This window comes from Carex rostrata, chromosome 4, assembly GCF_964058835.1.
Source record: "Carex rostrata chromosome 4, lpCarRost1.2, whole genome shotgun sequence".
In the NCBI taxonomy this organism is placed as follows: Eukaryota; Viridiplantae; Streptophyta; class Magnoliopsida; order Poales; family Cyperaceae; genus Carex; species Carex rostrata.
The window spans coordinates 10776615-10799192 of NC_135921.1; the positions used below are offsets into that span (position 1 = coordinate 10776615).

At 34.9% G+C, this 22578-nt stretch overlaps 2 protein-coding genes across 3 annotated transcripts; both read right to left on the reverse strand.

Annotated features, from left to right (window-relative positions):
- Positions 1-1427: 1427 nt before the first annotated feature.
- LOC144553312 (nitrate reductase [NADH] 1-like) lies at positions 1428-5998 on the reverse strand. The gene is made up of 4 exons (XM_078301411.1): positions 5035-5998; positions 4769-4909; positions 3402-3634; positions 1428-3105 (listed from the first exon to the last, which is right to left on the reverse strand). Exons 1-4 carry the CDS (start codon positions 5996-5998, stop codon positions 1807-1809), a joined length of 2637 nt encoding a protein of 878 aa, XP_078157537.1. The 3' UTR covers positions 1428-1806.
- Positions 5999-13513: 7515 nt separating this feature from the next.
- COP1 (Transducin/WD40 repeat-like superfamily protein) lies at positions 13514-19924 on the reverse strand. Of its 2 annotated transcripts, XM_078301412.1 has the most exons (13): positions 19441-19918; positions 19185-19262; positions 18946-19101; positions 17987-18367; positions 16901-17058; positions 16753-16818; positions 16590-16668; positions 16351-16506; positions 15838-15936; positions 15626-15730; positions 15342-15524; positions 14373-14483; positions 13514-13880 (listed from the first exon to the last, which is right to left on the reverse strand). In XM_078301412.1, the coding sequence occupies exons 1-13, from the start codon at positions 19816-19818 to the stop codon at positions 13710-13712; spliced, it is 2121 nt and encodes a 706-aa protein (XP_078157538.1). In that variant the 5' UTR covers positions 19819-19918; the 3' UTR covers positions 13514-13709. The 2 variants fall into 2 exon arrangements, with proteins under 2 accessions (XP_078157538.1, XP_078157539.1); XM_078301413.1 differs by lacking the exons at positions 13514-13880; positions 14373-14483 and adding an exon at positions 14496-14625 and having other exon boundaries at positions 19441-19924.
- Positions 19925-22578: the final 2654 nt, after the last annotated feature.

Genomic DNA, 22578 nt, shown 5'->3' on the forward strand with positions numbered 1-22578 from the left:
GCGCTATAGTGTTTTCAGACTATAAAGGCTATGGTGCTATCAGCGCTATAGCGCGCTATTTGAGAATAGCGTTGTTTTTTCAGCTGGCACGCTATGACGCGATAAACGCTATTTAAATTTTTGATAAATAATTAATAAAGTAAAGAAGAAATCAAGGAATATCCTATCAGCAATTTTAAAAAGAATATTCGGAAGAAAGACAGCGTCTCTCCGTACCACTTGGAGCTAGGGGCCTACATAAAACAGAAAATAAATAGTACGAAAACTCAGTTCGATTGGACTTTTTTGGTAACCATGAAAGTGTAGTTTTGTTTTATAACAATTTAATTATCATCATTTCAAATGGTTTAGTTGTGTTTTTTTTATTTAGCACACGGAACAACATGTGGTTTGTTTAAATTAAAATCACGTAATCGAAGGAATCAGAGGCGGCTCGATATTAGATTTAAATTCAAATTAAGATTAGTGCAAACAATTTTAAAATTCGTACGGATCAAGTACATATAAATCTTGATACAAATTGAATAATTTTGACTAGACATCTAAAGGTAAACTTTCAATTTATGAGAGTTATTTTCAAGAAAATACAGAACTCAATTTTACTGTATTAATAAATAGGATTCACTTAACCCCAATTACTCAAGATATATATATTTGTCACTGATCTGATCGAATTTGATATGATGTCCATCAAATCGCCCTTCATTCTGTAATCGAACGGATCCTAAAACTTGTTACAAAAAGTTTATAAGAAGAATAATCAGCTTGTTCAATTAAATTATTTTTCATTATAAATTTTAACCCAAAAAAACAACAAACGAAAGAAAGAAAAAGGAGACGAGGGAAAAAAAAATCAAAATAGTTTTCCCATTCAATTATTGCCTCTCTAATGTAATAAAAACTCTCCTTTCATCTTCTATTTTCTTCTTCTTTAAATTAAATTTACAGAGCACGCCATCATGCTCTCCCCCTGCTCTCCCCCGTTGAAAAGATGACCAAATTGACTTAGTGAAGCTCGGACTAATATTTAATTCAAAAATATCATTCAAAAATATCTTAGTAGTGCACGAAGGATCTTTAGTTGGATTGAGAACAGTGAATTCAAATTTTTTTTGTCTTATTAGAATAGACTATTTCCAGATATTTTGAAATTTGAATATTTTAATAATACAAACAGTAGTTATTTTTAATTTGAAATTTTATTTTGCAACCAAGCATACTCCAAATGAACAAAGACAAATAATGGTGCATGTATAACATATATGCATTTTTCATCAAAATTAACAATACACGTCTTACCTTTGTCAAAAAAAACAATACGTCTTACAAAAATATCTCAAATTTTTGTTCTTGTTTTCAAGCAAGAAAAGGTGGATTGTATATATATGTCAATATTTATTGCTAGTTGTTGTATAAAAGCGAATATATAACATGTAAACATAATCTTTATTATAAACCCAGTAATAGAGCAAGTTTAATAGAGCAAAACTTGCAATCCAGTTCTAGTTGAAATGTTTACACATTTATTCCCCTCAAAAAGACACTTCCGCCGGAACAGACATTATCATACACTAACACATATAGACATCTAATAACAGGAGAGGAGGGTTTCCTATGGGCATCGGACCGAAATCCATCTGATGTCCGGTCTGAACCGTTCAATATGCGTCGAGATTTATGCTAATTTAAGTTTGCTTGCACAAATCTCAACGCGAATCAGACGGTTTAAACCAGGCATCAGACGGATTTGGGTTCGATGGTGTTGGAAAACTCCCAGCAGACATATAATAAGTGTTTAGCTGGTGCTTAGAATAAGAAGCAAGAATTTGTAATGTCGTAGTTCATCTTCTCAAGATTCGGCAACACCGCCGCTTTGATCATTTGAGGGGGTCCACAAATGAGACCAACCGCATCGGGACCACCAGCAGGTACATGCTCCCGGAGTATGCTCTCATTGATATGTCCAACACTGTAACGCCATTCTTCCTCTACCCGTTTGACACGACTTACGACGTACCAAACCTTGAGCCGGTTGGGATACTCATGGGCCAGTCGATCCAGCTCCTCCCTCAATAGTATGTCATCTTCAGTTCGGTTCGCATACACCAGATGCATCTCGGTTGTGTCTTCCGGTTGGTTCCGTAACACTGCCTGGATAACCTGGTACACCGGTGTAATCCCGGTCCCACCCGCGATCATAGCAAGTCGCTTTGCTAAAATGTTCTTGCCATCAACCGCAAACTTTCCACAGCCGGTATATTCGATATGACCAGTCGGGCCCTTGATGTCAATGGTTGATCCAATAGGAAGAGATTCGAGATGTTGCGACAAGAGACCTCCATTTGGGCAGTTCGGGTTTTCTCCTTTAAAGTAGATCTTTATCACGAGATCAAAATGGCCAACTTGGTCACCCGGGCTAGTCGGTGTATAAGCACGCATGCATATCTTGCCATCAATAGTGGCATAGACGAAAATGTGTTTCCCGACCGGAAGGCCGAGTACCTGGTCGGAAGATGGCAGAGCAAAACGAAACAAGCGTACATCATGTGAGATATTTTCCTTGTACACAAGTTTGCATTGAACCTTCTCACGCGGGTTGGCGAGGGCTACTGCCGACCCCTTTGAATTCTCACTTATGCTCGTAAGATTCAAAGCATTTGAACTGTCTTCTAAGGCAGAAAGTTCGCCGATTCGGTACATGTCAAGCAGCGTCTTCGCCTTGTCAGAGTGGATTGCATCGAACTCTTCAGTACAATCCGTCCCGGCATTGATTAATATGCTATCTGTACCACCTGGGTGGTCTTTGAGGAAACTTGTGCAGTCGTAAACCTGGCCATGGACCACGATCCATGCTGAGTCTCTAGTGGAATGCTTACGCACCTCGGCCATGCTGTACTGTGTTGTAGAGGTGTTCATGAAGGGAGCAGACATGCTCTTCTTTAGTGTTTGTGCACTCTCGGTAGTTTCAATGTGTGCCTGACGAGCCATCCACCCGCCCGATTGGTTGCCGGGCTGGGCAGGGTGCTCGAACATTACCCCAATCTCTCCTTTGTGCTGCTTACACACGTTGAATTTAACTCGAAACCAGCAATTATTCATCATTCCCTGCATATTTATAGCAAACTAATTAATAATGTTTTTAGTTTAGGATTTATTTGAATTTATTAAAGACTCAAACATCGAAATAAATAAACCCTTCAATAATCATATCTCTGCAACGGATTGGTACAATGGTACTGCATGTGTGCATAAATTAAACTGGTACTTTTGGATACCAGTACATCGATCCTGCCTATATTATATATTCTGATTAGGTTCAGAAAATTAGTTTTTACTTAATTGGTTTACATGCATTTTATCTAATTTGTTTTATAAAATTTGGGCTTTAATTAATTTCATACCTTAACATTCCAGATGAGTTTCTCAGGCTGGGTATTAAGAGACTCGTCTGATGCACGAACCGCCACCTCCTTTGCACCAAGCAAATCCAATACCTCCACGTCCAATTGCCAGAAGCACCAACACCAATATTTTCCAAATTTAGTTGGCTTTTCGGGATGGTCAAGTGTGCACACCCGCCACGTTTCGCCTCCATCGAGTGTTATTTCTACCCTTGTTACCTTCCTACCACCTCCTGAAAAATACAAAACAACATGGTCCAAATTAATATAGCATATCTCATTATTGGCTTTATACTATACTATATATGGTAATATGCATATTTTACAAAGTCACATGCGCTGTTGACGTTTATTTTTGTTTTTAGAGTTCAAGAAGTTGATTTGAACCGTTTTATAAAATATGTATTTGCAGATGGAATTTTATATAGTTTTTAATTTTTTTTACTAATTTTTAGGATGGTAGAAAATCACTCTTGATTTGAAAATTGTAAATTATCTAAAAACAATTTTTTTTCAAGTAAAAATTAGAGGGAGTTGGCTACGGTGCTACGCGTAGCATAGAGGTCCTCCGTGCAACGGCTCAATATTTGAGTTTCCAAAATCCTTAACGGTCAATTCGAATTGTTCAACATGATCTCCATATGAATATGTTTGCAAATCAAATTTTATATTTTTTAGAATTTTTTTTAGATAGGTGAAAAATTACTTGATCTAAATATTCGTTAGGATTTTAAAAACTCAAATATTGTGTCGTTCCACGGATGCCCTATATGCTACGTGTAGCATATTAGCATTTTTCAAATTAGAGCTCAAGCTACCCAACTATTAAATACTCTTTTGTTATTGCAATAAATAATTTCTCCTATTCGGATTTTAAACTCATGACCTCTCATATAAAGGTCATGTGCATGTCTTCGCCACTAGACTAAAAACTAGATTTAATCAGGGGCGGAACATAGTGGTGGGGAAAGGGTGCTAAGCACCCCCCTATAGTTTGAAAATTTGTAGTTTGGTCCATTAAATTTTGTAATTTTTATATGCATTAATATCTTTTAGCCTCCTTTATAAAATGATATTACACTATATTTGATTTTTCAGCCCCCCAATCTCTATTTTCTAGTTTCGCCCCTGGATTTAATCATCCAAAAACATTTTTTTCTACCTATCTAAATTTTTTTTTCTAAACAATATAAAATTTGGTCCACAAGTAAATTTGTATACAAAAATTATATTTAAATGGTTCAGATCGATTGTTTGAACTTTGAAAATAAAGTTATATATGGATACATAGCACGAGCCAATATGTAATATACTAGTATGTATATCTAGCATCTCTAGAAAAAGAAATGTAGTACTGAATTGCTTACCTGAATATGCATAACCCTTAATGGTGAACGGCTTTTGCATGGTCACCGAATTGATCGGAAGAATTTCGTCATGCCCCGGCGTTGTAATAACCGAGTTGATATTAAGCTCGTTAATGATATATTCCGGCTTGTACCACCAAGCTTCAAAGCCAAAAACCATGCATAATCTTTAGTAATTTAGAATAAATAGAAGTTTTAAGTGAGTAGCTAAAAAAATGAAAGCAAACCAGAGTATAAGCTGCACATATATATATATATATATATACCTTCAGTGTTGGCTAACTCTGCATCGATATGAGATGGCAAGACTCTATTATCATTGTAATGGTAATAGCTATCAGATTCTTGTGTAGTAACAACAACTCTTTTCAGCCACTTCACCATTCGGCCACCTATGAACCCGGGAACTATGACTCTAACCGGGTAGCCGTGATCAGGTGATAGAACCTCTCCATTTTGCATGTAAGCAAGAATGATATCTCTAGCGGGATCCACAGCGAACTCTCGTCTGATACTTGTACCATACTTACATCCGCCACCACCAGACAACTCATCGGAACCCTCAAAACAAACATTCAATGCCCCTTTTGTTCGAGTCATTATGCCGCACCTCTTCAGTACATCACACAATCGGACCCCACGCCAAACTGACGTGGATATGGCACCCGGACCCCAATTGAACCCCACGGTTTGCCGCACCATATTCTGCTCTTTGCGTCTATTCCCAGCACAGACCAGAGTTACCGGGATTTCTATCTGCTTGAAGTCATGCACCAGCTGATCCATGGTGAACCGGGCTGGGTGCTTGACGAGGCCTGTTATCTCCACAGTCCATGTGGACCAATCAGCCCGTGGCACGGATCCATGATTACGTACATAGTGAAGTGGTGTGGGAGTGATAAACCCATAATGCATGAGCCGTGGTAATGGCGGCTCACAGTTAAAAGGGTGTTTGCCGGTGAGTCGAATCAAGTTTGGGTTGCGCTTGATCCACGAGTCCAATGTGCGCTCGTCTCTTGGATCATAGATCGAGGGTTCAACATTATGCAAATTACCATAAAGGGGCTTGTAATCTAGTTCTTCTTCATCCGAATCGTAGCCACCAAACGAATCTACTTGCTGGTGGCTGTTTAACTGGGCGGAGTTGATGGAAGAGAAGTTGCAGCGTCCCGGCGAGTTGGAACGGCTGTTCAAGTCGGTGAATGGTGCATGGTGAATGGAGGTTGCCATAATTTTGGATGTCTTAGAATAAGTTTGAAGATATATATAGAGAGAGATCTAATAATAGAGGTTTTTACGAGAGATTGTAGAATGTGTTTATTACTAGTTCTGTGGAGTTTTGGCATGTATGATGGGAGGGTTAGGTGCTCCTATATATAGGGTCCAGCTGGTATCGGATCTAGGAGTATCACAAATCACAGCTTGCATCAAAATAGATTTTTGTTGAGAGTCAGTGATACCATATGATTTAAAAACTAGTGACCCGTCGGTCAATAAAGAATTAAATTAAAAATATATATTACAAATCAGGAATTGGCGTTTCATTCATCCAGGGGCGGTAATAGAGGGGTGACGTATTCTTAAGTTCTAATGTGACAAATGCTGTGCAGCTAATTATCGTGTTGTGTGCTATTTTTTGTGAAGCTAAAATTCAGTCTTTAGTATACATAAATTATTAAGTACCCCAAAATAATTTTTCACATAAACTTTCTGCTTTGTATGTATTTATTTGTGGGGATGGAATTCATAAACAATAGCATATATAACAGCTTAAATTGGCAATATATGTTGACAATGCTTATTCAAATTGAACAGAAGCTTGTAAGAAACTAAAAATATTATGCATGCATGATTGTATAGAATAACATGAATAATATCTAACTAATGTGTTTATTTTTATAGAATTAACATGAATTCATATATTAGCTGGTTAAAGGTACATAATAATTAGTGAAGCATATTCTTTTTTCTAAAAAATACTAACCGAAATTTTTATTAATACCATTTCAAAAAAAAAAAAACCAGTAAAATTCAAAAAATACTAGAACCTCAAGTCAATACTAATTTGTATGGTTGTATTCCAACTGCTAGGTTTCAAAAATTGTAACTTATTTTAATGGTTGCCAAATTAAGCCCTTATCTATGGATCCAAACTTTTTTTGTATATCATATTTACACTAAAAGAAAATTAGAAAAAAATACCTTTTTTTTTGTTCAACAAAACAAACTATTTTTCCCACATGAATTAGCTCCACAAGAGATCACGAACTTCAACGCTGCATTGGAGAAGTCCAAATTCTCTGTGGCAGATATAAATAATATTATGGTGTAGCAAGTCACTATAGATTCCTGACATCAAGCCCTCCGGCCTCCACCAATTACTTATTTTGAAGAACGGCTTTTCTCCTTCAGTTACCACCGGGCCCATCTGTCAGTAAAGTGCTGCACCAATCATTATTCAATTATTCTTAATTTAATACGCATCACTGCGTCAGGTAATTATAGAAGGGAGAATTTCATTTATACCCTTCAAAAACTTTGAAACTACGTATATTTTCCTTTAAAATTCATAATATCATATTTACCCTTCTAAATTTCAGAAACACACAAATTGACCCAATTAATTATCTTCTAATTAAAACTTTTTAAATTTGTAAAATATTGTATTCTTTATTAAAAATAAAATATATGTAGCTTGTTAATGATAAATGTACCAATTAATCTGTTTTTGAGTTTTTGAAATTTATAAAGTCCTCGTTATTTTGTAAGTTTTTTAAATTTGGAAGGGTAAAGAAATTTAGATCAAAATAAGTAATTTCGAACTTTTGGAGGGGTATCCGTGAAATTTTCTGCTATAGAAATATTGGCAAAGTGAGGTTGACGAAGAAGAGAGGAACGCTGGAGCGGCTTGAAAGGGTGTGTATATAATTTTCTTTTATCTCGGTGCGATTTAGTGATCGATTTAAAGCGCCTCGTGACCTCATCTAAGGGCCAAAAAATGGCCGAGACGCCCCCTCTTTACATACCTCAACGCCCCTTGCTCAGTCGAGAAAGATCTCGCAAATTCTTCTCTCTATTTGTTTTTAAGCGTTTTTTGTCTTTTTATTCATCATAATAATTCCAAGCAGTTGTTTATTTGTACCTTGCTAGAGAGCTCTTGGTCAAAAGCAACTAATACACAGATATAGCCTGGCCAGTGGCCACCTATAACCAGCTTTCACTCGGTATATACACTGTTTTAAACCAAGTTACCTGTTTTATATATACTATGTGTTTACTGTAATACAGCAATCTTTACAATTAAAAATAATGCTTCCAAGTTGTAAAAATCGCAATTGAACTTATTATCAGCCTGATCTAGTAATATATATAATGTTATCTGTGTGATAGGTTATATGTTAGAAATCTGGATGAGAGAATCTCTTGTAAATATTTAATTATTGGATGGTTTGATCTCCAATATTTATTAAAAAAATCTTATACCATTAAACTTTTTAATTCTTTAAATTTTATAAACCCTAAAAAAGAATTTTAATTTTATAAACACACACATGGAGACCTACATGGGAGGACAACTGTCCTCCTTGGATTTTGAGTTTTAGTGGAGATAAGAACGTTTTTATCGACTCTGCCTCCTTCTGAATTTTTTTTTGCCTATTTGAATATTTAATTTGTAATTCGGGTTAAATTTACAGTTAACATTAAAATAAATTTCTTGAATTATGATTGGTAATTAGAATTATAGGTTAGAAAATCAAAAATTATAAGTCAGAATATTAGAAAGTATAAGTTAAAATATTATTTTTTATTGAGTACCTAATTAGTTAATAAATTTAAACTCAATTTGATATTTTTTTTTCCTTCTATAGACGAAAATTCTGAATCCACCCCTGAACACACATACCGTTAATTGGTGTTAAAAAAGGTCATTTTTTTAAATACCGTCAAATATTTTTTAAAGTTTTGAGTTCCCGTTTTGAGTGATATTACGGCTTTTGCAAATAATGCAACTTGACTGTTTTTAATTTGACCTTTTTGTGGGGTTGTTAACACTAACAGTACTTTAATAGTACAAATAGTACTCGTTGGCTCCTCCCTGTACGTAGAAATTAATTGAATAAGATCCAGAATTATTGACACAGACCCAGTCTAACGGTTGTTTTCGTTTCATTTTAATTATGTCAAAATTCATATTTGAAACTATCTTGATATTGAACATCTTTAGAATTAATGTTAGAAACCACAAAAGTATTAATTTCCACTTGTAATTTATTCATACGAACATATGTATATATGCATGCAATCAGAAGCAAATTCAGAATTTTTCATCAGAAGGCAAAAAAATATCAAATCGGATTTAAATTCATTAACTAATTAAGTACTTAATAAAAAAAACAATGATTTAACTTATACTTTCTAATATTCTGGCTTGTAATTTTTGATTCTCTAACTATAATTCTAATTATCAATCATAATTTAAGAAATTTATTTTAGTTTTAACTTTTAACTCTAAATTTAACTCCGAATTACAAATCAAATATCCAGATAGGGAAAAAAAATTGCATGGGAGACAAAGTCGATCAGAACATCCCAATTTCCACTAAAATTCAAAATCCAAAAAATAATAACTGCCCCTCCCTGAAACCATATGGGTCAGTTCCTGCATGTAGCAATAATCAAAAGTATTATTAATGAAGCTCCAATTCTTTGTTGAATTTGGATCACCTCTATCTTAAAAGAGAATCTATTAAAATTAGTAGATCCGGACCGTTCTTAAAAGTGACTCTACTCTACTGCTAAATCCTTTGGCCCACTTAAAAGAAACATAGATTGCACCTGCTATAATTTCGATCTATATATAATGCAGCATTTTTAAGTGTATCATGCAGCCGCCGGGTCCCATGCAAAATTTCTAAAGTTGAAGTTGCTCCTGGCCTGGGTGCTGAGTGCGTATCCTCTGAGTGCCTATTCGGGGATGGCGCATGGGGGGCAGTATTATTTACGCTTTGAGATTCGTGCAGAACATATTTGAACGGTTGAGATTTTCCACACACACAAAAAAACACTAAAAGTTTGAGATATCTCATAGGATGCGAATTCTGGGGTGCTCCAGTTGAGCTCTATAGACTATGGTCTGGCGCACCGTGTTGTTCCTTCGCCGGTTACCGGAACAAGCAAGGGCCAACGGTAACTGGAATCTCTACTGGTACAAAAAAAAATGAACCAACTCATCCATGGTGAACCAGCATGGGTGCTTGACCAGTCCGGTTACTTCAAAACTGATCGGATCGAGCATTCACTCCGTATACATAGGAGTGGACCATATACTGCATTAGCCGGTTTACGACAGTTCGCAACTAAATGAGTTCTTTTCGGTGTAACGAGTCAACACTGGGCTACATCTGATCCAGGAGTCAGAGGGGCCATCATCCCTCTCGGGTCATTTGATATATATATGGGGCTACACATTTTTGTTGCTCTACATTTTTATCATCATCAGAGATAGGAGTTCGGATGTTATTACAGAATGCATCCTTTGAGTTTCAATTCAACCGTCCGATCAAATTCAAGAATATTAAGCACAGGATTTCTTTAAGATTCGGGTTAATATATAACGAATGGACCAGATTCAAACTTAAAAATAAGGTACCTTAGGCTTAGGTGATATGAATTCAGATATGTTGCCAAAAAAATAAAAAAAATATGAATTATAGAAGAGAGGTTGTGCATGTTAGAACAAAAGGTATTATAATTAAGAGGTATTTTTTTAGTGCCATTGGCATAGAGACTCTAGTTTGGTCGCTAGCTGTTTCGACAAATGTAGAAATGTTGGGAATTCATAAAAGGAAATATAAAGCAAAATTAAACAAATAAAAAGAAGTCGAAGAGCCACTACATATTATTTTAAAGGAGCCTGATAAAAGAAGTCGAAGAGCCACTACATATATTTTAATGTTGGAAATTCATAATTGACTCCCAAATAAATCCCAAGTGTATCTCTAAAGTAATTTAACAAAAATCTTCAAAAAGAAATTAAAAAAAAAACCTTCAAAGTAGTTTAACAAAAAATAAACCGTACAATATTATCTAATTTTTATTTTCATCGCTAATATCCAAATATTTAAAGTTATGTTTATAATATTTTAAAATGCTACTCACAAGAATTAGAACCACTATCTGAAAAAAAAATTAAAATTCTAAATCTAGATAGTTTTACCTTTAACTATTTTTGTTTTCAAGCTAAAAAATTAAAGATTCCTTTCACTCACTCTTTTTTTTTTCTCTGATCATTTTCATCCATTTTTTTCCACAATCCGTAATGAATTTTGCGAATCTAAAAATACGAACGTTTTTTACTCGATTTTCTCTTTCAAATGAAATCCATGAAGAATAACTTTCGAGTTATATTTGGATCATCATTTTTTTACCACGTCAAATCTCTGTGACTTTCAGTTTTTTTTTATTATTTTGCTTCAAAATAATTTAAACCTTTGTTTACAAGCCTTCAAATCTTTCGTATAAATCTCATGTACAAGCGTATAGACCTCATTAATAACACTTAAAATATCTAGAGTAAAGCGTATAAACATCGTGTACAAAGAATTTAAATCTCAACAATAACACTTCAAAACGTATAAACCTCAACAATAACACTTCATGTACAAAGCATATAAATCTCATGTACAAAGCCTTGAAAATTTTTAATGGTTGTAGATTGAGATTTAAAAACTTGAAAATTTAAAGTGGTCATAAGCTTTACTTTTAATAAAAAATGACTTCAAAATAACTCAAAAGTATTTCTTCATGTATTTTATTTGAAATATAAAATCGAATAGAAAATGTTCGTATTTTTAGATTCGTAAAATTCATCACGCATTATCGGAAAAATAATGAGAATGATTAGAGAAAAATAAAAAAAGTAGGTGAAATAAATCTTTTCTTTTTTGACTTGAAAACAAAAGTAATTAAGAGTTAAAACTATCTAAATTTAGAATTTAAATGCTTTCAGATAGATGCTTAAATGCTTTTGAGTAACATTTTAAATGTTATAAACAGAGCTTTAAATATTTGGATATTAGCGCTGCAAATGGAAGTTAGACAACATTAGAAGGTTTTTCTGTTAAACTACTTGGGGGACGCGCTCGGGAGACCAAAACGTTTCTCTATTTTAAATTATTGAAATTTTGTATTATTATAATGTCGAATACATTACCATTTACCTAGTAGTAGCTAGAGGTTTGCTAAATCCCGTTTGGGTTCAACCTGACCTGCAAAATCCGTACCTGTTACCCGAGGTACCCGTGCTCGGGTATAGGTGGGTAAACGGGTAGACGGGTACGGGTTTGAGACGGACCAGACCCCCTTATTTGAAAAAAAAAACCCGCCCAACCCGTACCCGCCTTATCCGTGCCCGAAACCCGCCTACCCGGACCCGTTGTACCCGTGCCCGCATCCCTTTACCCTTTGTACCCGCACCCTTTACCCGTTTAACCCGTACCCGTTAACCCGTTTAAATTTGAAATTCAATTTTTTTTCAAAAAAAAAGAAAAAAAAAACCCGGACCCTACCCGAGGTACCCGTTACCCCTACCCGAGACAGGCACGGATATGAAATGGGTAGGGTAGAGTTTTTTTTAAAAAAAAACCCGCCTACCCGTACCCGTTCTACCCGTACCTGTCCTACCCGTTACCCGTCCCAGATTTACCCGAGGTACCCGTACCCTACCCGAGAGCAAATCTCTAGTAGTAGCCTAGAAAGTCACTTGGAAATTTTCTTATGGTCCCCATATTTGACTTTGAAGGTACAGCAATACTACTATATATATTATTACTAAAGAACCATGCAAAGCATCATTTATGATTTAGTAAGCAATTGAGCTGCACTAAGCCTACAGGTAGTTTGCCAAAAAAAATAAAAAAAAATAAATTTAGCTGTACTGACAAATATATGAAATAAATATATAAATTAGCTAAGTTATGGGACAGCACTCTGATTTAACGAGCAAATTAACAAACAAATATCCTTTTCAAGTCCCAAGTCAAATTTCTTGCTTACGGCCTTAATTCGCCAGAGACCCAAAGTACAGTTGACATTGGAAATATTAATTCCGTTAAGATTTATTTATTAGACCTCCGAAAACTCTTAGTTGTGTAATTTCAGAATTTAAAATAACTTGTACGAAATTAATTGAAAGCAATCATGTGCATGTGTGGGATCAACCCATTTCTGCACAAGAAGAAAATCTCTTCATGTGCATATATATCAAATCGTTTGCTGATCCTTAAAAGTTTATTTAGAATCCAATAAATGCAAATGAATTAGATGACTCTACATCTGTGCAGCTCCCTACCATCGTTCGGCTGTTCTTTATTTTGAACTTTTATATTTGTTTCCTTCGATCTTTCTACCGATTCGTAACTTTGGACCTTGTATTAGAAAAATAAAAGGCATATTCTTCCAGCTTCTTTGTTGCCATTCTTTTTTTAAATTCAAACCCGTAGGAATAGACATTATTAGGAAAATTATGCTACTGTACAGCAATACCTAATCAAGATATTTGTTTTATAGAAATGTACTAAATAGATGCTGGGGAATTATGCTACTTAATAAATTATGCATTGACAATAATTATTTTATTGGATAAATATAAATTGAAGAAGCCAAGCTTCAATTTATATTGTATCGACTCAAATTGTATATCAAGTTTGATGAATTCTGTTTTACCAAGTTACTAAATAAAATAAATGAGAGAAAGCACTGAACAAATTATTGAGTTTTATGTTACATAACCTAAAAATATATTTCATATAACTTAATTTACGTAAGACCATTGTACATGCACATTCTGCTTCGACAATGGAATCTGATTGTACCAAAAATTGTACCTAGGTTATATAAATCGCCGTAGTAAAATTTACAAATCCACAAGCTCTACATCTATTTAGGCTGCAAGAACTAGAACTTTGATAGTGCCTTGACTATTGGCAGTTAACATCGTAGAACTGTCACTTTTCCAACATACGGCACTGATGAAGTAAGAGCCGGTGTCATCATCCGGGTCATCTAAATCTGATGATGTGAATTTATGGGCTGCTGCAGGTTTGGATATAGCCTATAGAGTTGAGTTCAGTTAGAGAGAGAGGAGAGGAGGAGCTAAAGGAGTCTGTATCCTCTGAGGTATCTCAAATTTTCAGTTTATCTAAAGCAGGGCCAATTTTTCTCGGTGCCTATTCAGAATGCAGGGGCCAGTATTATTGTGTTTTGAGTTTCATGCAGAAAGGATTTGGATGGTTCGGATTTCCCATAGATCAACTCAAAATTTGAGATATCTCAGGGAATTTGAGTTAAATCTGGCAACTTAACAGTCAACCCAAATGAACAAGACAAACTACCTGTACAAGGGACACCTTATATACCAGGCTTGCCATCAATTAACATATTTGGATTTTGTTTGAATCTTATTCTGCTAAGTCCACTAAGCAATGGTCAAGTCAAAACCAATTTGTAAAATGCTTTGTAATACCAGTTTTTCATAATAGAATGAGGCAGTCCCTATATAGTTAATACAAGCAAGTCGGTACATATTGAAAAAAGAATGACGTACCTTGTGATAAACACAAACTTCATTTGTTTCACTTCCACAAGCAAGGTACTCATTATTCACAGATAATCCAACAAAATTCTTCTCATTTTTGTGGCCTTTAAATATCCTTATCTGAAAGATTCAAAAATCATAAGCGCCATGTTTCAAAGTTTCAGCACCAGGAGATTATGATTGCAGTAGCAAGAACTTCTCATATAAAAATTTCCTAAATAGATGTTTCAGTGCTATCACCAGGGCAACAACTGACACATATCTAGACCAGATTAACAAGAGGCAAAGCCAGACTTTCAAGCTATGGAGGTCAATCATATGAAAAATTCCATGCTTGAGTATGGAGGTCAATTATACAGTACCCATAGCATTTTACTCAAAAAGAAAACCATGTACAAATACAAAATTATTGAAAATGAATACTCTTGCTGGATCCGCCTCTGAGATAAACTATCGTTCAGCTATTTTCTACAAGTAAAGAACAGGTGCAGAAGTTTTTCACAAGACCCACCATTTGATACTTTTTCATTTTATTTGGCAAATAAACCCCAACATGTCGCACATTGGCAACTAACACCCCATGATTTTGAGTTATTTGTATATAGCATCCATCCACCAATACAGAGGTTCATTGTGCAACAATAAAATTGTCCCCAATTTTATTATTCATTAAATCGATAAAAATTCGGCATATTAGCGGAGATAATTTGGGATTTGAAAACAAGAAGGAGCTAATTAGATTTAGGGACAAATTTATTTGTGTTTCATGGGATATACCGGCCCCATTACCCTAATCTAACAGTTACATATTATATGCATATATCTTACAGTAAATGTTGTGTAGCTGCAACTTTTGCAAATGTTCAAAATAATTTGAAGATGTATTAGAATAAAGGGCTTTATTTGCAAAAGAAAACTTTCAAGTAAACATAAATAATTAAATATAAATAAAAATCAGAGAATTTAGAAAGAACATACAAGGGCGTAATCATCCTTCACATCCCACAATCGCAAAGTACTATCAGTTGATGCAGATGCCAGTTCATTGTTAGATAAAAACTTAACATAAGAAACAGCCTTTCTGTGCCCCCCAAAAATATGTAGAGGCACGCTAGTGTTCCTCAGATCATAATAATGTATGTGATGATCGGCGGAACCAACCTGATATTAAAAAACAAATATAAATAACAAAAGAAAATGTGAAAAGGAGAAAGGATATGACTGATGTTTGGAGAATCACATAAAAGGGTGAATATACTTACTGCAACATACATGCTTGAACCAGGATTGTACTTAACCGAACAAATATTAGCCTTCATGTCAATGTTTATCACACTTGATTCTTGATTTGTACACCACACCTTAACCTTTTTGAAACCAAAAGAGGAGAGAGAATTATCATCACACTCTACTTCACTCCATTTTTATAAACGGTCTAACTCCAATAAAAGCTAATGATTGAACGTAACTTTACCTTGCAATCATCGCTACCAGATACAAGCATAGAAGGCTCAGTGCGTGAAAAATCAACACTCCATGCTCTCTTATCATGCTCTTCATATTCCATGACACTCTAAAAACATGAAAGCCGAGACCTTTCAAGATAAGATAAGATATTCCTATTCTAAGAGAATAACACCATTACATATTGCAAATAAGATCTAATATGTGTCTTATTTGCATAATAGTTAACTATACCTAACCTCACTCTACGAAAGCTATTGTTTCACAAGCCTAAATTTAACTAAAGATGAGAAACTTCAAATATGGGGTTTGAAGTTTACATGAGATGAAAAGGCTGGTTGATTTGTACAAAAATGTAAAGTATTTTGAGCCAATGATTCAAGTACTTTGATTCTACTTGCAATTTGCATATTGCATAAAAGGCCGGGTGGTGTTAATTCAAACACGAGAAAGTGCAAATCACTTGCATACAAATTAGTTTGCAAAAGAGAAGCCATAGGTAATATAAAAGCACATCTTGTACCTGCCGAGTATTTACATCCCAAACATTAACTATTCCCTCATAATCACTGCTTGCAATAATATTCTTTGAATACTTGTTCCAACTAAGGCAACTTAATTTTGCTCTGGTTGGCATTTCAACTATAGGGCAATGTACCTCCATTGGTTCATTTACCACCTTCAAAAGAGGATAAGTGTAAAATGTTAATTCATTTTATTACTGTATGTCGAACAAGCTCATATAACGAGAAAAGGACGTACAGTAGAAAATTCGAAGACTTTGATTCGTTTTGAGACTCCAGCTGTGGCAAACAACTCATCATCCCGGTCAAACTCAATGCTGTGTTAAGTATCAACCAAATTATAAAACAGAGAGAAACACTCAAGAATCTAAACTAATAATAAATTGAATGAAATAACTAACCTAGATACAATATTAGCAGATTGGAATAGATCACCATGTCTTAGTTCTGCAATGACTCGCAATCGGCTATAACCAAAGCTAACAATGTTATGAAGAAGGAAATGAAAATTAATTGCCTTTTTACAGATAAATATGTCATATTAAGTACCTGTAGCGGGTAAATGTAGTCAGAACAGACTGGAAATCCTCGAGACCAGCATGGTATCCTTCTTTGCTAAGTGAACTTGAATCTCTTTCCTCTGGTCTACGCCCCTGGCTCGTAGTAATGCGCCTTCGTTGTAAATAATACTCTTGAAGCTCATTGAACTACATTATTTTCCAAGGGAAAAAAAGAAAAGAAAAGTGAATGTGACAATATTTTAAAAACAAAATCTACATTCAAACAAGAATATGTCCCAAAAGAAGGGAAAACAATCACATTACACGGTTATAAATGAAAATAAGAACATGGTATTAATGACGTAGTTAAAATTGCATGTTATTTGTGCAAACTCTGAAATAAGAGATGCAATCATGCTCACTAGTAATTCTTGGATAATTTACTGCTTTATTCCCAGTCTACACTATAATTCACTCACTATTTGTACATAAAACCAAGCCACTAAAAAAAAGTAGTCACTTAAAATGGCCAAATTGCCCATAAATTTTTCGCATCAATTTGAATCAAATAGCCTCATCAAAGAGAGAACATCCTCCTCATTTGATAGTTAATCTGAAACGAAAAATCAGTTACTTACAGTAAGTTTCAAGCTCTGATTATTAATAATCTATCATTTTGATCTTTTCCACCTTCAAAAGAATAAAGCATATGTAACTCTTATATACTTAAAATTCTCTGAAAGGTAACTATCTCGGTCTTGTATAGGAAATGTATGTAGAATCATTAAAAATTAATTATCTCAATAAGCAACAAAAAATTTACTAGCTTTGGATCTAATTATCATTAAAAATTATGTTGAGTTTATACTAAATCATTGTAGAAACTTAAACACAAATTTAATTAGCACATTAACAGGAAGGAAACAGAGATTATCTGTTAGTTCGAAGTCAACTTGTCAAAACTTAAAAACAAATTTATTATCCCTTCCAGTATACTGAAGCGTGACATTTGAAACTGTATTATAAATTTGTATAATGAGATGCACATGTAAAAATGTTGACTGATGCATGCAAAAGCTCACGACTTGTACAGACAGTAAAAGAGTTGGTATTAAAAAACAAAACATTATCTAACCTGTTGTTGAACCCTTCTCTTTCTAGCCATGACAGCTCCAGACTGCACTGGACCTGGTCCAGCTGGTTCAAATTCGGTAATTGCATCACGTCTTTGCAACCCTTGATAGGCACCGACAACCTGACCTTTGGCATCAGTCTTTCTGTTTTGCAAAACACCAGCAGTGCATGATCCAGCAAGGGATGCTAGCGAGTTGTTGGAGAAAAAGATGCTACTGTGCTTGTCTGACGACTGGGTATACGGCCTGGCTGAGAGAAGAGGGGGGTCATCCATCAGCATACGTAACTTCATCGAGTATCGTTCCTTCGCCCGGTACAGCTCCATCTTATGTCTTTCTACTGAGCTTATGTCTTCTTTTATGTATTGTAGATCAGTTTGGATCTGCACGATCCCCGAGATGCTATATTTAGTTGATCATTGTTCACTGTGATATCAAATGGATACCTTGTAAGGTACCATGCTGGTAATTTTCTTGACCTGCAAAGAGTGGAAGGTGGTGCTGGTAGGTATGGCATATCTATACCAGTACAAAAAATTAATAGCCATAGGGTACCAGTACTCAAACTGAGAGAAGACTTTCTATAAGGAACTGATACACAGAAGCAAGCCAAAAAACAATCCCATAAGAAAAATGCTGCTAAAGATCGACACATGTCAGGTCTGGTACCCACCAGAATTTGCCAATACCATATCTGATCAGTTCTACCAAAAGCGAAACCCCAGAACCATTCCTTCTTGACCCAAGTTCAGTCTTCAATCAACTTAAACCACCTGGTAACTTGTCACTATTGAACCAGACACAATGGACTGGTGTACAACAACCAGCATATACAAATAAAAATGTTTTCTTTATATGAAAGTATGGTACATATGTAAGTTCTACCCATACAGAATGTACAGAATGTTTTAAAAATAAAAGCACATATAAAGGTAAAGAAGCAAACAGAGAAAAAACTGACCTCATTTAGCTCATTCATCTTTTGTTTTCTAAGGCAATGCAAGAAAACCAACAATATTTGCATGTTCGTTTCAGATTCTTGCTGCTCGATGTTCCTCTTTTTCTCAGCAAGAAGCGTTATTATGCTGTCTAGCTCCTTAACTGACATTTCACATCCCTACATATAAGAAATACTATTATGGAACAAATCAACAAGTAAATAACCTAAGCATATGGTAGGAGCATGAAAAGATATATGACCTGCTGTAGTGAGAACCGGAGATTCTCAATGGGTGATGCCGTTTTTGCAATCTGACGTGCCGACAGCTTTTTTATTGCCTATAAAACAACAATAGTATGAGTAATTCAAAATTGTCATGATAAAATTGGGCAGCAATCAACGTTCTATTGGTAGTAAAAGCCGCAAATTTTAGCATAGAACTGCCTCAATACAAGTAATTTGATAAGAAACGAACTGAGGAACCAAAATTGTGCGGTAAATTGAACAAATTTAAACCTTGTCAAGAAGAAAATTAGGGAATAGGTTGCTCTTAGTCAGGTAGTGAGTACAACAGGGGCAATCGTTTTTATTATTCAAATGCGTAACGATACACATGTAACAGAAGCTATGGCCGCACGAAGTGAGAAATGCGTCCTTTATCACGCCCATACAAATCGGGCACAGAAGATCCCTATCCATCTCCCCAGACGAACCAGAAGCCGATGGGACTGCGATGTCGTTCATGGTTGCTCCGCCGTCCGCCGCCGTCGCATCCATGACCCCAATCGAAGTTCCTCCCCCTGCGTCCGTAGTCTCCGACGCAGACCCAGCGGCGGGAACACCGTCCGTCTTGGCCACAGAAGGGACCAGCGCCCCAATGGAGGAATCTGCCATGGTGGAGAAGAGAGAGAGAGGAGATAGAAAGCGGTTTTCCCAATGGAGTGTGTATGGGTAATAAAGAACCACGTAGAGTGGAGAGAAGGCGGGGAGCAGGAGATGCGGCTTGTTGGTGCACATAGGTTCAATCTGATCTTTCTGTGGTTTTTAATTCCTATCTAGATTATAGCGGGTCGTTATTTATGATGTTAATGATCTGCAGCATGTTTTATTACATAGAAAGTATCGTACCTAATTTAGAATCTGATTTTTCCGTGGATTTTATTCCTTTCTATATGTATAGCGGGTCGTTATGTATGGTGTTGACTATCTGCAACATGTTTTGTTATATAAATTTTTTCGCGGATAAAATGTATCCAAACAAGTGGATATCTCTCGCAGTTTTCTAGTCGAACTGAGGCAGCTTAACGCTGGTTTTGGATTTTAAGCACACCAGCCACTTGCCCGCGCCAGATTAGGGTGAGAACTGATAAGCATCCCCCATGTTTTTGTCTTAAATTATATTTCCCAAATCATATATTCAGTAGCTTTTGAAAAGGAAAATATAAGATGGGCAGTACATTTTTATCGGCATTGCAAATAATTTCAGAGTCGCCTAATTTAAACTAGAGGTGCAAACGGATCGAATATTAACCGGATACGGATACGGATATCCGCTTTTTATAATATATAGTAAATAACATAATTTTTTTCATAATATATATTAGGGTAAATTTCGCTGTAGATCACTAAACTTTGTTATTTGTCACGAATTGGTCACTCAAGTTTGATTTGTTCCTTTTGAGTCACTCAACTTTGTTATTTGTCCCAATCAAGTCCCTCTATTTTTTCCATCCAAAATTTTAACGGAATATGCTAATTCCGTTAGTATTTTGGATGGAATATGCTAATTCCGTTAATATTTTGGAGGGAATGAGTATATTCCGTTAATTTTTTGGACGGAATAGGAATATTCCGTTAAATTTTTGGATGGAAAAGTATAGAGGGACTTGATTGGAACAAATAACAAAGTTTAGTGACTTAAAAGAGACAAATCAAACTTGAGTAACCAATTCGTGACAAATAACAAAGTTTAGTGACCTCTAGCGAAATTTATCCTATATATTAAACTATATAATATATATCTACTATTCAGATACAAATAATTAAAATTCAAAACCATATATGTATCCATATCCGCACAGATATTCGGATATCGGATATCCGTATTAAATTTTTGAATACGGAGTCAAATACGATCGGATAATATCTAACCCGTTTGCACCCCTAATTTAAACCCAAGCGACGCAGCTCTATTGGAATGTTATTTAACAGAATTGCAGGTCTAATGCAGATGATAATTAAAATATAAGTTTGTCGTCAAGCATCAGACGATTATATTCAAAGCAAAACCTCACTTATATCCTAGAAAAAATTAAAATGTTACTCGAGCCCGCATTGAGAACGCACTATGCAAGGGGGCGTTTGGTTCGTGCTATAGATCATTCCAGAGAATGTCATTTCAAAGAATGTGTTATTGTCATGTTTGATTCGGACATAGTTATTGTTTTAACATTCTAGAAAATGTGTCATTATCATATTTGGTTTGCGCATAGCTATTATAATATCTATCAAGACATATTTTCACTATTTTTTAATTATTAACTAAATTAGTGCATATTACGTCATTTAATTTTGAATGGAATAACTATGCTCAGTAATTTTTGTTGCGTAACAGTACGTAATTATATTTAGAAAAAAAAATACAAGCTAACTTAATTAATACATATTACGTCATTTAAGTTAGAAGGTAATGGTAATAGATATGCTGAGTTATTTCCGATACTTAGCAGAATTTGTATTTAGAATAAATACAAGCTCTCCAATAAATTATGTTTATTAAGTTATTTCAATTTAGAGGTTATATTAATTTTAGAAGATTATGTATAACAAGTTTATAGATGTGCCTACATACACGGATCAAAATTTAGATCATATTGGAAAATTAAAATCATACATATGAGATCTAGATAGTATTCGTATCGAAATTTAATTTATTAATTATATAACATAAAGCCGATAAAACATAAAAATATCATTCGGACAGAGACGCAAGACGATCAAAGATTCACAGGAAATCTGCTACAAAAACACCTTGTTAATACATAAACCATATACTTCATACCCATTAAAACTTTTTAAATGACAAAATAGAAAATGACTATATCATTCAACTAATAACATATTAACATAGTGATTATTTATTGAGCTTCTCCACGTGGTAAACATTTTATGAGCTAAAGTGTCCCTCCAATTGGTCCATTTATCTATTGATTCAATATGTATAATTCGCTCACCATCTAGCTCCTCCAATAGTAGATTGGCCTCTTGCATTTTGACATCCAAAGAATACAAACAAAGAATATACAAATTCATGCAACATATTAATTATAACAAAAACAAAAAACGAAACAGCATGTTAAAAAAAAAAAAAAAAAAAAAGGGCAATCTAGTCAGGCTGGATTTGCTAATTTTATGTCAGGCTCTCCAGATGTGCAACATGCATCAAGAATTGTAGCACCGAATACAAGTTTCATACAGGTGTTCATGCTAGTACAATTTGGTAATGTATCAGCTGTACTGGGCAGTACCAGTATTTAAGTCCGGTGTAAACCATCAGATAAGAACTGCTTGGTCAGAAGACAAATCTTTAATTCCAAAATTTCAATGTACTTTCAATATAATATAATACCTCAGTTATAAGATTACAGCTTGTTC